This window comes from Falco naumanni, chromosome 6, assembly GCF_017639655.2.
Source record: "Falco naumanni isolate bFalNau1 chromosome 6, bFalNau1.pat, whole genome shotgun sequence".
NCBI lineage: Eukaryota > Metazoa > Chordata > Aves > Falconiformes > Falconidae > Falco > Falco naumanni.
Window position 1 is genome coordinate 85907398 of NC_054059.1, and position 15106 is coordinate 85922503.

At 38.5% G+C, this 15106-nt stretch overlaps 1 protein-coding gene across 3 annotated transcripts in view; it reads right to left on the reverse strand.

Moving 5' to 3' along the window:
• The window catches only part of AKT3 (AKT serine/threonine kinase 3), a 161978-nt gene that overhangs the window by 8998 nt on the left and 137874 nt on the right, over positions 1–15106 (reverse strand). For all 3 annotated transcript variants that reach the window (XM_040597868.1, XM_040597869.1, XM_040597870.1), the window contains 2 exons: positions 11738–11952; positions 8997–9084 (listed from right to left, as the gene is read on the reverse strand). In XM_040597868.1, coding sequence (XP_040453802.1) covers positions 8997–9084; positions 11738–11952 — 303 coding nt within the window. The remainder of the gene's footprint in view (positions 1–8996; positions 9085–11737; positions 11953–15106) is intronic.

Genomic DNA, 15106 nt, shown 5'->3' on the forward strand with positions numbered 1-15106 from the left:
ATGTCCCTCCAGTAAAGCAACCACACAATTCCTAAGCACAGAGTTACTCCAGTGGAACATCCCATGTCACTGTTTTTCTCAGTTTTCTGTCTCAGCGAATACTCAAAAAGTAAAAAAAAATAAAAATAAAAAAAATAAAAACCCAGAAAGATTACATGAAGCCAAGTAATGTACTCTACTCAAGGCCAAGTGACCACCAATGCACATCCTTTTAAAAGACACTTTTACAGTTCTCTAGCAACTGAAGTAAACATCAGATAAACTCATGATGAAAAAAAACATTAGCTAATAGGTTTATAATAAATCTACTATTTCCCCAACTGGGATTGTTCTTCCAGATCAGAAACAGAAAAAGCCATTTCACAAGAATTAAAACTTTTCATATGAAAGACAAGCTTAAGAGAAATTTTCTTGTTTCTTGGGCCAAGGACAAGAAACAATGTCTTTCCAATGGCGCTACACACATCACCAGAAGAACAAACCACTCTTGCTATGAAGTAAACCAGAGACCTTTCATGCTACAACTACTATGTGAAGAGAAGGAGAAAACACTGCAGTCTTCAACAACTGTGATTTAGGTCAAAGTAGTTAATGAAAAACAAAAAGGAGGGTAGGGTAAGATCATAATAGATAGCAATGCATGGATCTGCATCCAGAGAGGAAAAAGATAATGCATTAGTTGACAAGTTTCTTCCTTCATAAACTTACTGGCTAATTCCTGGTTTAATCAGGGCTTTTTTCCCACCCCCTTTTTATTTGTCCACTGAAATGAACAGGCCTCACTATGACTTTAGATCATCCCCTTGTTCTTTCCATCTATCTGAACTACTAATGGTTAAGAAAAAATTTTGAAAACTGTATATTAGGAAAAGAAGCACAGTACTAAATAACTCATAAGGAACAAATAATTACAATAATAATTTCAATGAAAAGCACCATTAAAACAAAACTCATCAATCACATGTGATGGGAGGAAGTTGGGGCTCCAATTCAATGCTCTGTAGCTAGGGTTAATAAAAGACTCTTTATCAATAATATCCAGTAAGGCAGCTGATGAAATTTCCAGTTATGGCCAAAGTTTAGCTGTCTGGGGGAGTGAAACTAGCAAAACACACGGAACTCCAGGCTGTAACCAGAAGGGATGAACCCGATGCAAATTTATGCCACTAGTGCTTTAGGATTCATCCATCTTACAGTAGTACCTCTCATATCCTGGACATTAAAGGCAGTTGGAAACTTCAGTGACTGCAAAAACAAACCATGCAATCGTGTGGCTCTGCACAACAGCTTACGCTGGTATTTATACGAGCTATACCCTTGCATATGCCAGCCATCCCCTACAGCCTATGGAAAAGAGGAAACAGTAGCTGAGATTTAAGACGCACAGATACAACTCAACAGAGAGCAGCAGGAAGGTTTCTCAATTCTTTCCATACTCTTTGCCTCCTTCCCTCAATATCAATTTCCACTGGCACAGCTGTGAGGCCAGCCAGCCCTGGGGATCCTTTCAATCTGCTCTACCCCACCTACACCAAACCAACTGTGAATGGAGCCTTGTGGACATCCCACTCCAGACTCCTGATCTGCCACCAAAGGCACACCTCCCCCTCCGCCAAGTAAATTCTTCCTCTGACCTTCCTGTAATTGTTGGGATATTTGCAAGATACTCCCCCAGTTCAAATGGGAGAACCTCTAAAGTAATTCTTGTCAAGAAATAAGGAACCGGCACACAGAGCTCGGGCATCACCTCCAGAAGCAAATGAAAGATGCAGTAAGAAATCCTTTCCCAACCACTTTTCAGACAACGCAGAAGCACAAAGTACGGTACAACCAGCACACACAAGTGTACGCAGAGGGACACAGTGCTTCAGCGTCACATTCAGAAGGCCGGGGACAGAACCAGTCACGACAGGTTTTGTAAGCTGTGTCACCAATGTGCCAGGCTACAGAAACTTGGTAATCATCTTTCTGGAGGGGTCTCGCCTTTGTTCAGATTTCTGACAGATTTTATTTTAAAACATGAAGTAAAATCTCCACAAATTTCAGCTGTAATGAAACACCCAGGAAGACAAATAAGGCACAACTGCTGCAGAGAAAACGGCTTAGATTGACACGGAGCCTGAATAAGAACTGAGAAGCTTCTTCCTATGTCCCACAGGAGACTGAAGCTGAGGTTTAATGACAAAAAACCAACCACCCAACATTAACTACAGCTGTGACAATCACAACGTGAAGACATCACTTTACAACCAGCGGCATTTCATGTTTGGTGCCACAAGGAAATGGCATCCAGCCAACCTCACCACAACTTCTCCCCACTTCTGACCTGAAAAGCCAGGAAGTCAGAGCGATGTGAGCAGTACGAGGCACACCCAGCAACCTGTGTCCAGGAGTGAGAGGAGCTTTTGTTAACCACAGCCCTTGTTTGTCTGCAAGAGAATCACACTCTTTGGTCCTGGCTGCCAAGCTCTAGTACGAGATGACTTTCCTCCTCGAGCAGTCTGTGCAAATTCAGGCAGAACACGCTCGAACCAGACAGGAGACTGCACAGAACTATGGATCTTCGGCATTTATGTATTACACACACACATACACATAGATATGTATGTGTGTGTACAAATAAAGAAATTAAAGTCTAAACTCAGTGTGAGTTAAGTGACTATAAGAGTTGATGTTCAAGACAAAAATCCAATTTCACATCCATCTGTCAAGCTGAATCTGCCCCAGTGATTTCCAAGGCTTGATGTTAGAAATGACAGCAGAAGCAATATCACATTCTTAGTGTCTTTATTATCTGCAGTGAATGGCATTTCTATTTGGCATCCATCGGGAGCAGCGTGTGAGAAACACCATGTTTTTTCCACAGATCAAGACCTGGGAAACCTGCCCCCCATCTCTCAGGGGAAGGAAAGGGGCAGGTACAGTACCTGACCGTTACAGCCACACAGAGATGAACAGACAGGCTCTGTACTACACCTTACTGAACAACTACACAAATACTTCGAGTAAGAGACAAAATATGTAACGTTATTTGCTCAAAAGATAATCTGACAGGAATAATTTGTCTTGCTGTTGTATAGGAAGTGGCTAAAACTACTTCAAAGTAACTGTGATGCATTCGATTTGCCAAATGAAAAACATGATGCTCAAGAACAGCACTCTGATCTTCCTTCTCCTTTTAAAGTGAATTTTCTTTCCAATGAAGTCAAAATTAACACTACCGTAAGAATCTCATCCACCAACAGACTGCAGCTGAATAGTACCCTGAGATAAGTGTGAAAGGAATAAGAGAAGCTATACACCACCCCCACTGAATTACACATTTACATAAATGATAGAAATAGATTATAATCTCAAAACTGCCAAACACACTAATTCTTTACCTATCATATAAATACCAAAAAAAGTGAGCACTGTTGTTCATATTCAGGTTTTATTCATAAGAAATAACTATTTGAATCTTACTTATGGTTCAACTTCAGTATGACATTTCAAGTTGTCCAATTAAAAAAAAAAATATCACTGCCACACCTCAATATATATGCTGCTTCTTTATTAATAAATTACAATGTATGAGATTGATTCTGCTTTTCTCACAGCTTATGTATTTTGAAAATTTATTATGAAAGTTAAGTACACAACAGGTATTTCAATAACGCCTTGAACTGTCATCATGCTGTATTTCAGCAATTTCCATCTAGTTTATTATTCAAGTCTGACATATGTCAAAAACTGTGTCAAATGTTACCGTTCTTTCTGACTATGAAAGTTAATTAAGTATTGGTAATCAAGTGTTCATGATTTGATGTCCAGAAATCAAACTTTCATCTACACTAAACTTTCCTGAGAACCAAAGCTGCAGAGTTGTTATCTTCAAGAATCAAACAGAAGAGACAGATTAGCCAAATCAGAATGGTGGAAAAAATAAATGACACTGTGAGAAGAGAACGGGGTCATATCACTGAAATACACCTTTGTGTTTCATCACAAGCATGCTCAGCGGGAAGGGCTGAAAATATGTCCAACTCAAAAAAACCCAAAAGTACCTGGACTAACAAACTAGCTAACTTACTAAATGATAGTCCAAGTAAACAGTATTTGCACGACCTGAACGTCATTAACTTACAAAATACCATAAAGCATTCTGAAAGGACAGTAGCAAAGCTTGTCTCAAAATTTTATATTTCTGTGATCTGTATCTCTTAATACATGTTCCTTCATTTGTACATCTTTTAAGCTCCCGTCAAAACAAATGCTTACTGACCCTAAAAATCACGCAGAGATGCTAACACCACAAAACCTTAGTTCAGCCTTTCAACATTAGATCATCAATAACAGTATTTTAATTAAAAATATCTAAGTCCTGTGGCTGTGTGGTACTTAGTTGCCAGCTGGGGTTAAACCATGACAAGTCCTTTAAAATACTGATTTTTCCTTCCCTAGCGATAATTTTTCTACCCTTTTTCTGATCCTAGCTCAGTTACCAAAGGAAATGGGAGCTGATGACATTATGCACTCTGTCAGTCTGCATGTCCTTCCCTAATAAATTTCAAATGGCTCCGCAATGGCACCATGATGGAGAAAAGTCCAGGCACATAGACACTTCCCACAGAACTACTTAATCTAGTTTACTGAATTGAAAAGAGACATCCCCCATCCATCCCGCCAAAACTAGATTTTCCACTGATGGAAAGACAGTAATTTGAGCTGAGGTTCAAGCTGTTCGGTAAGCATTCATGTAGGGACTGGTTCTTCCCCATCCCCGGACAAGAAGCGGGCAGCCTGCTGCCCAGCCAGCAGCCGCAGCATGGCCGGGAGCTGGAAATACCCCGTGGACACTGCTAGGGCACTGCGCTCAGTGGTCCTAGGCAGGGGGAGAAGAGCTGGGATTTCAGCGTTGGAAAGACACACATGCTTCTGCGAGGGGGTTTGCCCACAGACAAACTCTGTTTTCCCAGTGATACAATGCTGACACAACAGACAGAGAGAAACCACAACCCCCAGGACTACAGCAACGAATTAAGTTTAAGAACCAGACACAATTATGTATATTTTCCTCCCTGTAAATTCAAGCAGCCAGGGGAAGGAGTGGTTATCACCACTAGGGCTGCCCGTATAGTTTAAAGTATTGCTGGAAACACAATAAAAAGATCAGACTGGTTAGTCATTTTCAGATCTTTTTAGTATTTTGCATAGCAACAACACAAAAGCAAGTAACGAGGGTCACTTCTACAGGATTTGTTGCACTGCAGATAACTGTACAAAAATAGTACGACTCAAATAGCAACAGCCTAAACCCAGATGTTGGTGTTTTCCTATTTCCCTTCTGCCCTTTCCCTTAAAATCTGATACACAAAAGTACTTAAACATGCATTTAAGATTATAGTCATATTGCAGATTTTGCCAGGCCTGAACCCAGAGCATCAATTGTGCAATTTTATCATCTGCTACTGTGTCTTAAGTAAACACAGGTAGTCAAAGCTGAAGGGTAAGGAACTGCTCCTTGGAGCGGTCAGACTTCATGCCGAAAGCCATCGCCTCCACACCAAGGCAGGTGCCTTCGCAAGTGCTGCGCCTGCAGCAGTCACACCCCCCAGCCTTACCCACTGCCACTCGCCCCTACTCCCTTCCCAGTACTAACGAATAAATTTGTTAGCACTCCCTGATCTGCTTCAGGAACAGCTGAAGGTATTACCAGAAATCAGAAGATACACGTATCTCAGCCCAAATTCCCATACGGTTTCCATCTTCTTTCATCCATGTTACATGCCAGAGGAAACCCAGTCTTCGCGAAAATGTCTGGATCTCCTTAGCTATGAGGCTACCTGAGTGCTCCAAGCTGCAAGCCTAAAGACATACCCAAATTCCTACCTTTAAATTAATGCCCATGTGGATTTTGTTCAGTGAAAGACCCCAGACAGAATATCTGACCACTTAAGATTATTTCTGCAACCAACCCAAAAAAATAAATATACTAAAACAATTCTTAAATGAGGAACAGAGAAATTTCAAAAAGCTTCCTGATTGTAGCTAAAAATAAAACAAATATTTTATTTACAAGTATATGGGCTTTTGAAGTCTTTGGAGTTTGCCAAACTATTCAATTTCTCATACTCAGGCACAGAGATAAAAACTCATCAGGGCTGAGATGATCACAGGAAGAACCTGGCACAGGCTGCTCTCTTTCATATGCCCTCATGGTTTTTCTGCCAAAAATAAATACATCTGGTCACAAATGCTAACTACTATACATTTTTCATTTAAAGGCAACGACCTTCTCTGCTCCAGTGTGCCATACAACATTTTATTATCGTTGTGTAGTACCAAATCAGTTTAACTAGTTAGCAGTATCAGAGAGCTAATAATTCCATTTGACCATTTGGATTCATTTGACCTGACAGAGCTACTGTTTGTTCCACGAAACTCTTAAGTTTGCAGATACATAATTCTGTCTCTAACCACACCAGTGAAGTGATAACTGAGTAAGTACCGATGTACTTAACCTCTAGTGAAAATGATAAAATAAGTAGCACAGGAGCATAGCGTGCACATGCACAAAACTATCCCCCAGCAACGACTCGGAATACACATGATTTTTTGGTTTCCATTACTCTGAATGTGAACTTTAGTTCTTCTTTCATTTCTAACCGAAACACACTCTTGAAATGCAGCCAGAAAATGACAGTTTCATGGTGCATAAACCTCGAGCAAGAATACTGTGAAATATTTTTACTATGCAAATAATTATATCAACTATCAATTTTATCAAGTGACCCTACTGCTGAGGACTATACTGCTAATAATAAACAGCAACAGAAGCAAGCATAGAATAAATCTATTTGAAAATCAAATTTGTTTGATGCACATTCCTCCTGAGTTTAGAATACTAAACCCTCTAAAAATATTCATATAAGTGTTCTAATAAACATACTCAGTGAAAGTTCATTAACCTTATGATTATGTTTGAAGTTTGCATTTCAGAGCAGTCTTACACTCTGCATGCTTCACAACTGATAAGATTGTGTGTGCAGAAGGAACAACTGGATATTTTAACCAACCAGACAAATGGCTTTGTAATAGGAACAAAACTATTTTTTAATTAAACAGAAAAACATACTGTCAAAAGTTATTTTTGTTGAGTTATTTTTCCATAAAGAACACACTGTGTGCCAATACCGCACAAAAGCAATTCCCGTGATCCTTGAAGTTAACTGTTCAACTGAGGAAATTCAGTTATTTTTTACTGGTAAATGTAGTTATTCAAAGCCACAGTCAACAGAGTAAACAAGAAATGACTACAATTTCCCCAGTTATAATACTCCAATAAGCCATACCCACCTCCATGAGCATAAAAGCAAAATACCTGAATTTCTATATTTTACATTTCTCTAAGTATGTTTGTATAAATTTTATATATATATATATACACACACACATACACACACCCCACTGCAAAACACCTCCTTTTATTTTAACAGCTCAGATTAAGATCTTGACTGAAAGAAATTTCCCATGTTGATTTGGCAAGACTTAAACAGATGCTTATAAATTAAGAGTATATTTTCTTAACTAAGTATGATGTTGAACACAGTCTGGAATAGAGACCTCTATTTCTAATGTAAAATAACTAAGAAATCTTTTTCAACAGAGAAAGAGTAATGTAACAGATTTTTGTTTCTCACCCACTCCTAGCACATTGCAATCCAACTGATTTTAGTGGGTTTTTCCAAACTCCAGAAAGGTCCTCAACTAGTATTTTTAGATTTTATCCTCAAAGTGCTTTCCTACAGAGTCCTTACATAACCAACCAGCGGTCGAGCTCATAAAGTAACCTGATTAATGTTCTTGCTCTGATTATTTATTGTAGAGTTTCTTGGAACCTCATGATACTGCCAGGGAAAAATCACACTTTTATCAAGTAACTTCAGAGTACCATATTTTGTATCATCATATACAGGCTCTTATTTCAATTTTGGTATTTGTCAAGAGAAGTACCACACCAACAACCACACATTTTTAAAATTCCAGTTCAACAACAACTGAAAAAACAGTTTGTATCATTGACATTGTAGCATAAACATATTCTGCTCATTCGTATGTCTTCCATTTTCCTTTTATTTGAACAAAGCAAAAAAAGGAGAAAAATCTATCTTTTAAAATTACGCAGCTCAACTGGCAGATTAACAATGTAAAACAGTTGGGGGAAAAAGACAACTTTATCAAAATAGAAAGGGTTTATAGCAACAAGTAAATTCTTACACAAGTACTGAGATAAAAATCAGCTTCTGTATGTAAAACAACTGAAGTCAAATTGAGTTTCACTACTGAGTAAGATAAACTCATTTCCTAAAATCATCCCCAAAGTGTTGATCATTACAGGAACAGGACTGAGTTTAGAGAAAACTGTTCCAATTGAATTCCCAGTACTCGCTTTCTCCACAAGCTGTTTTGGCTCAGTGTTTTAATGCTATTTTAATTTTCTTAGCTATCTCTTTAAAAAAGTAAGTTTGAAAAAGACTTCTACTTAAACACAAACAATCAGAAAGTAGTTTTTTATTATGAGTCCCTTCCCATCACTTCATTTTCCTATTTCCATTAAAAAAACCCTTTTCAATAAAAGGCAGAAATAACAGTAAAACAATTCAGGATAAACTTCCATTACATTTTCTCACATTATCTTGGGCCATACACCTGCTTTTCTCTTGAAGGCCCAGGAAGAAAAAAGGCAAGGAAAAGATTTGGACATTTACGTAATAGAAGAAAAAAAAATCTTTGCGGAGCTTAGGTTGGTTTGCAAAATTTATTTTTGGTCCACTGACAAACTGTTACTGAAAAAAGATTAAGTAAGGACACCTAGTTCAGAATAATCATTCATTTGTATTAACACTAAAAGCTGCAAGGAAAACCAGGATTAACTTCAGTGGCAGCAGTCCCATGACTATCAGTAGAACCCACCTTGCAGAAGCCAGATTATTCAGTGGCATATAAAGACATACCTTTTTATCATATACATCTTGCCAGTTTACTCCAGCAAAGAAACTATGGCGCATGATTTCTTTTGCATCATCTGGGCCTCCACCAAGCCTAAAGAGTGGGAAGAAGATCTTATTAAACAAGCATTACTCTTAAAGGGAGATTACATTATTGTAGTGGTTGGAAAAGTGACCATTTGTTTTTGACTATGTAGGAACAATTCTCACCTGCTTAATACGAATACAGGTGATCTTGAGAGAAAATGCGATAGCAGAAGTATCCATGCCATGGTCTATTCTGTTTGATTATTCCAACTACAATGTTCATTACTGTCAATGAGCTTTTTGAATAATTCATTCACTTTAAAAACACATTTAAGTTTAGCTTTCTTGAAAGACAAAGTAACATTCTGGCACTATTAAAAAACAAAACCAACCAACCAATGCTGACATAAAATTTTGCCAAGGAGGTGCCAGGCACTGAATCAGTAATGACTCACACATCTTTTTTATACAGTGTTCACTGCTGTTGCATCTGGGTGCTGTAACAATTAACCAATTACAATAAAATAGTCTCAATCTGAGCCAATTAGTATAAATTAATAAATTGTAGGCCATTGTAAATAACCACACTATTCACTGTGGCCCACAGCTTGCCAAAGCCAGACTGTCTGGCAAATCATCTTAGGACGTGAATTCCACCTATTTTGGGTGAACTTGCCCAAGGTGATTTGAGCTCATGGAAGTGGTCACTGCTGCCAAAAGAGGAGGGTCCTACCCCTGCCCATACCTCTCCGCTCTCCCATCCACAGCATCATTCTCACTGATGACTGCAAGCCAAGTCAGCTCACTAACCTGGAAGAAAACTAACTCCACAATGAGAAAATGAGGAAGAACTGGCCGTTTTTGGTGCATTAGCAAGTCAGATTTGACTCAAGAAGTTTAGTGAGCTGCCTCGAGCTGCTGCTGTTGGTAGAGAAAGAACTACACACCCAGTGAAGGGAACCTCTGCTTGTTTCAACAGCACGTGGACTTTCAGGACTGCTCAGCCCTCACCTAACTTCTTCCTGAGACTGGCTATCCTACTGGTCTAACAGAAAGAAGCTGCAACAGAAAAAAGCTAATCTTAACTGAACAAGCAGCCCATACATGTTAAACATTGACAAGCAAAGTGGTACAAGCAGTTTCTTTCATTAAAAGGAACTGCTAAAAATATAAAGAGAAATTTTAAAAGCAACCTTTTCAGTAAGATAATTTCCTCTCTAAAGCATTTATTGTAAGGAGCACTAATTCTCACAACCAAGAAAAAGGTCTGTATTGGTACTACCCTGGCTGACAAATTACAAAAATCTTTATTCTGGACTAACTGGGTGTACAGTTAATTCCCATTTCCAAGCTGTATTCCTCTTTGTTTCTCAACTACTCACTGTAAAATTCTCTACATCTCTGCAAAGCATCACAGTTAGCCTGCAGCCTCGACTTCTCTCAGTATTTTCCCATCCAGTTGCTCAGGGAAAAGTTGAGTTGCGGTTAATCTCTGTGCTCCCACCCTATTTCGCATTAGCAATCACCAGAACTTGAATATGAATAAGCTTGTAAACCTAAGTCTGTAAGAAACACTACTCTCTGCAAAGATTAATTACAAGAAAGTATCTTTTCAATTCTAAAGTTTAATAGATTTGATGGGTCAGATTGTTTGGAGAGTAAAATGCAGCAGAGGATGCTACAGGAACAAATTTTCACTTTATTCTCCATGTATTTGTCTAGTTGGTCACAGTTTGCTTTTACTGCACGCAGTAAATTCAGTTACGCGGGCATTGCTGGGCAGCATCAGAAAGGCTGACCACTTGTGTTGTCCTGGCTGTTGCACTTGGCTGTGTGCCCACAAATCCTTCAGAGAGACACAGCAACCAGCCCTTCCCTGAGTGCCAGTGAGCAATGCCCACTACTGAAAACTTCTGGAAAACAGACTGAAGATGAAGGAGGACTAGAGAAGAGAGACAGACAGACAGAGAGAAGAATGCCTGCAGCCTTAAAACATGCCAAGAGACTCACCAGAATAACACAGAGATTAAGGAAAAGAGGGAACCTACAGACAAATCTCACTGATTTACAAAGACAGAGGTTTGGTTTAGAAACACAGAGGACTTGACACTACCGGAAAATGTCCCTCTCTCCTAGGCAACAATCCGAGAGGGAAAAGCCCACCACAAAAGGGCACAGACAGCAGCTGGGTGATACTTGCTTTCAAACTACTGTATTTAAATTTAACTTTGAAGATGTATTCTTTAAGGAGTTACTAGTTTACATGGTCTAATATGTGATTTATTTACATGCCCTAATAAGATTTAGCTGTGGCCATCTATACATGTCTCCGGGCATGATCACTTCCAAAAAAAGGTGCTGTAGTACCCCCCCATAAGACCCTAGAGCCAACTCAGGGTTAACACTCTAAAAACCAATTGAGAGCTTTCCCTTTATTCCAGTACACAATCTAAACCTGAAAAGATCCCTGTGTCTGCTGTGAATGATTAAAAAAATGTTCTCTTCCATATGCTTTTTCCCCTTCTGCTTGTTAAACTCACTTTATGTACCATTGCTGTATTGAAAAAGTGCAAATCTGAGATTGTATGGTTGCATATAGACCTTTCCTGTGACTGACAGGTCCTCTGGCCAGGAAGACCAGACACCACCAGCCTATTTCTACATTACCTTGTATAATTACAGTATTTATTATGCCTGTATAGCCAAGTAATCTCACTTACCGCTTATTTGGATCCTTTATCAGTAGGCCTGATAGTAATGATTTTGCATCTGCAGACAGAGTTCGAGGAAATTTTATGTCCTCCATTAGTATCAGTTCAAATAGTTTCTCATGATCTTGGTTGTAGAACGGTAATCTTCCACACATCATTTCATACATGACAACTCCTAAGCCCCACCAGTCCACTGCACGACCATAGTCATTATCTTCCAACACCTAAGACAGAAACCAAAACCAGCTGTAAGACATGATCACTTCAATCTCTTTGTTGCATGTCTATGTGAATGTTTCCAAGACTTTATTTTCAGTGTGCTACAAGGATTCCCAGAACCTGGCTCAATAGATTCAACTGCATACTGAGTCACATCCCTGAGCTCACAGAAATTCCAGGCATACTGGGCACCGTACAGCTAAAAGCAAAATAAAAAAGCTGAGAATGACCTGCTGAAAATGATCAGGACTGCATTTCCCCCTTTCCTATGTCCTCCACCACTCTATTTATAACGTAGGCAGCTTTAGGAAGAGACACTATCTATGGGCACTACTGCCTTGGTTAGAGCATCCTTCTGCGGGAAGAAATAAGGCTTCTCCTTGCTCAATCACTTCCTCTCTCCTTGATCCCACCTGTAAGAATAATGCCTCAAATTTAGAAACACCTTAATCTTACTAAGACAAGCTTAGCTTCTTTAAGAGCCTTGTTTGTATTAAAAGTCCTCAAGGCGTTTCTCCTGACAGTTCCATTACGTTCCATGAAATAGTCCAAATAACTGAACTGTGCTCATGCAAAGAAATATGTTTCTATGATACTGTATGATCACAGAAATATGGTGAAATTTATATAACCTGTTAACCTAATACTTCCAATGTTGTATACCTAAGAACAACCTACTCCCACAGCCCTTCTCCCAGCAGCCCCAGAGAATTAGAATAAGGAGTCTAAACAGTGTGTCTTGACCTTAACACACCTTCATAATAAACTGTAGAAATGGAGACAACATAGCAGCCTACATCCATAATGAAACCATAAGCAATAAGGAAATAGAAGGCTACTGAATATATACATATATAATTCCAATTTCTGTGAATTTTTAGAAGATCATACACTTTCATTCAAAAAAGATGCGACAGCTAGAAGTTAATAAATTGTAATACAGAAGGCAATAAAACTGTATGTGCCAAATTGCCAGTATTTGTTGCAGAAAGATCTATTAAAGAGGCAAAAACCTTATAACATTAAATTAGACTTAAATAATAAACAGAAAGTTCAAAGAAATGCAACTAATAGTTGGAATATATTTACAAATAATTAAATTATTATTTATCAATAATTGTTTCTGTACCACTAAAAGGCAGATTCTGAAACGCAGCACATATGACTGATTAAAAAAGAAACAACCCACAACTGATCCACAGGAAACAAAATAGTTTTTGCAAAGACACATGCAATCATCACCCCAAAGAGCTCACCCAGATTCAAACTGTAAGGATTTAAGTGGACTGTAAGTCATTTAGACTATATATAGTAGTGAAAATCTGGTGATGTGTAGTAAAGCCTTCAGGCTTTAATGAATATGGTAACCTCTAACAGATCAGAAATAACCTTACTCCATGAGTACATTATCTTGTGATTGTCTAAAAAGTGTAAGATGACTTCCAATAATTTCCTCTGAAGCAAGGGCAGATATAGTCAGTCCTCATCCATCTGGGGACACGAAGTGGCCAGACCACATCACAGAACACATGCACGACCCTAACCACTCCTAACAAGGGGTGTCAAGTGTGTTTATCTGCCTCTCTTTTTTCTCCCCCAGTAAATCAGAGCCTGCTCTGAAGTATCTGGTACATGCTATTAGCAAAAACAAAATGCAATTTGATCCAGCATGGCAATTTTGACAATCCCAAAGTAATTAATGTATTCGTATTCCTTGTTTTCACTGTCCTTAAGGATTATTAGTAGAAGCATGATGAAAAGAAGTATATTAAAAAAAACCTCTTGTGTATATAAGATGTAAAATCATAAATATTAACACATTAACACATACTATTTACAACTGTGCCAAAACAAACTGCCTCATTACATCATTGATATTTCCAAACAGAGGGTGAAATTTTAGAAAGTGTATAATACAAAAAATTATCTGAATAAGTACATATGACAAAACTAACTAAAATAACTCCTGCATTTTAAAACTGATTAAATGGTTTATGAATTTGAGCATATTGCAAGCTATTTGCTGAAAAACTGTGCATGAAATCGTTAACGATTGTCTTGAAATCACCATTCTTCTGCCACAGAATAAAAGCATTATACATTTTTCTACTGTATCTATTAGCACTGTTACTATTTCTCCTATCTGTACAGTTACCTACTCCTTTTTTTGAAGCTAGTAAAATACACAAAATTGCAAGGCAGCAGTAGATTCTTTTTACAGGAAGTTGAGGTGTGGTTTGCATGTGTGATTTATAAAAGAAGGCAACTGGAAGATAAAACATATCATTCTCTGAACAAGGCAAATCACATGGCCAATCACTAATGCAAACTGTATCTGGGGCTTTACCTAATTTATGCAGGACTTTACCTAATAATAATAAAAAGTATGAGCAACCTTTTGCTGCATTCCCACAACAGCAACAAAACAGTGGTACAAAGAAAGAGCCAAATGTGATTTTTAACCTCTTTTTACATAAAATCATAAAAAAGCATAAAAGCTGGATTAACTGCCTCCCGAACCCGCATATCACCAGCCGGGTTCTCATCCCCAGCTGGCAAAACTGGCAACTCTTTATTTTTGTTTAAATACCTGGTTTACAGCCAGCCAGACAAGCAAGAGCATCAAAAGGGTTTCATTTAGGCAAAAGGAAAACAGCCTGAAAACAGTGTAAATAAAGCAAAATGCATCTCAACTTATTTTAATAGAAATGTAATAAAATTGTGCGTAATGTATTCACAGTAAATACACACAATTATTTTCTTTAAGTCATTTCTACTCCTCACAGGGTTAAGAAACTCCAGGATTTGTAGACTGTGACAAATCAGTGGAAGTGCGAGTGTCCAGCAGCTCCTACAACCAAATCCATACAATCAGGGCAGGCATGAGAACATGTCTATACACACTGCCCTAGCATTACAGAAGCCTTTCCAAACAATTCTTGGATTTGAGGGATTTGCTTTTAATGACACTGAACATAGGTCAAGAAAGCTTCAACTCGGTGCTAAAATGAACATGACACGCAGCTGCAGGCTTTGTACCTATGAATAATTCCAGTTTTTGCCTACGATGAGGCAGGTAGCTGCTTTTAGAAGTGCCTCCTTTGGCTGCCAGGGCTGGTAACTGCTGTCCCTCCAGAATTTGTGGGCTATCCCTGTATA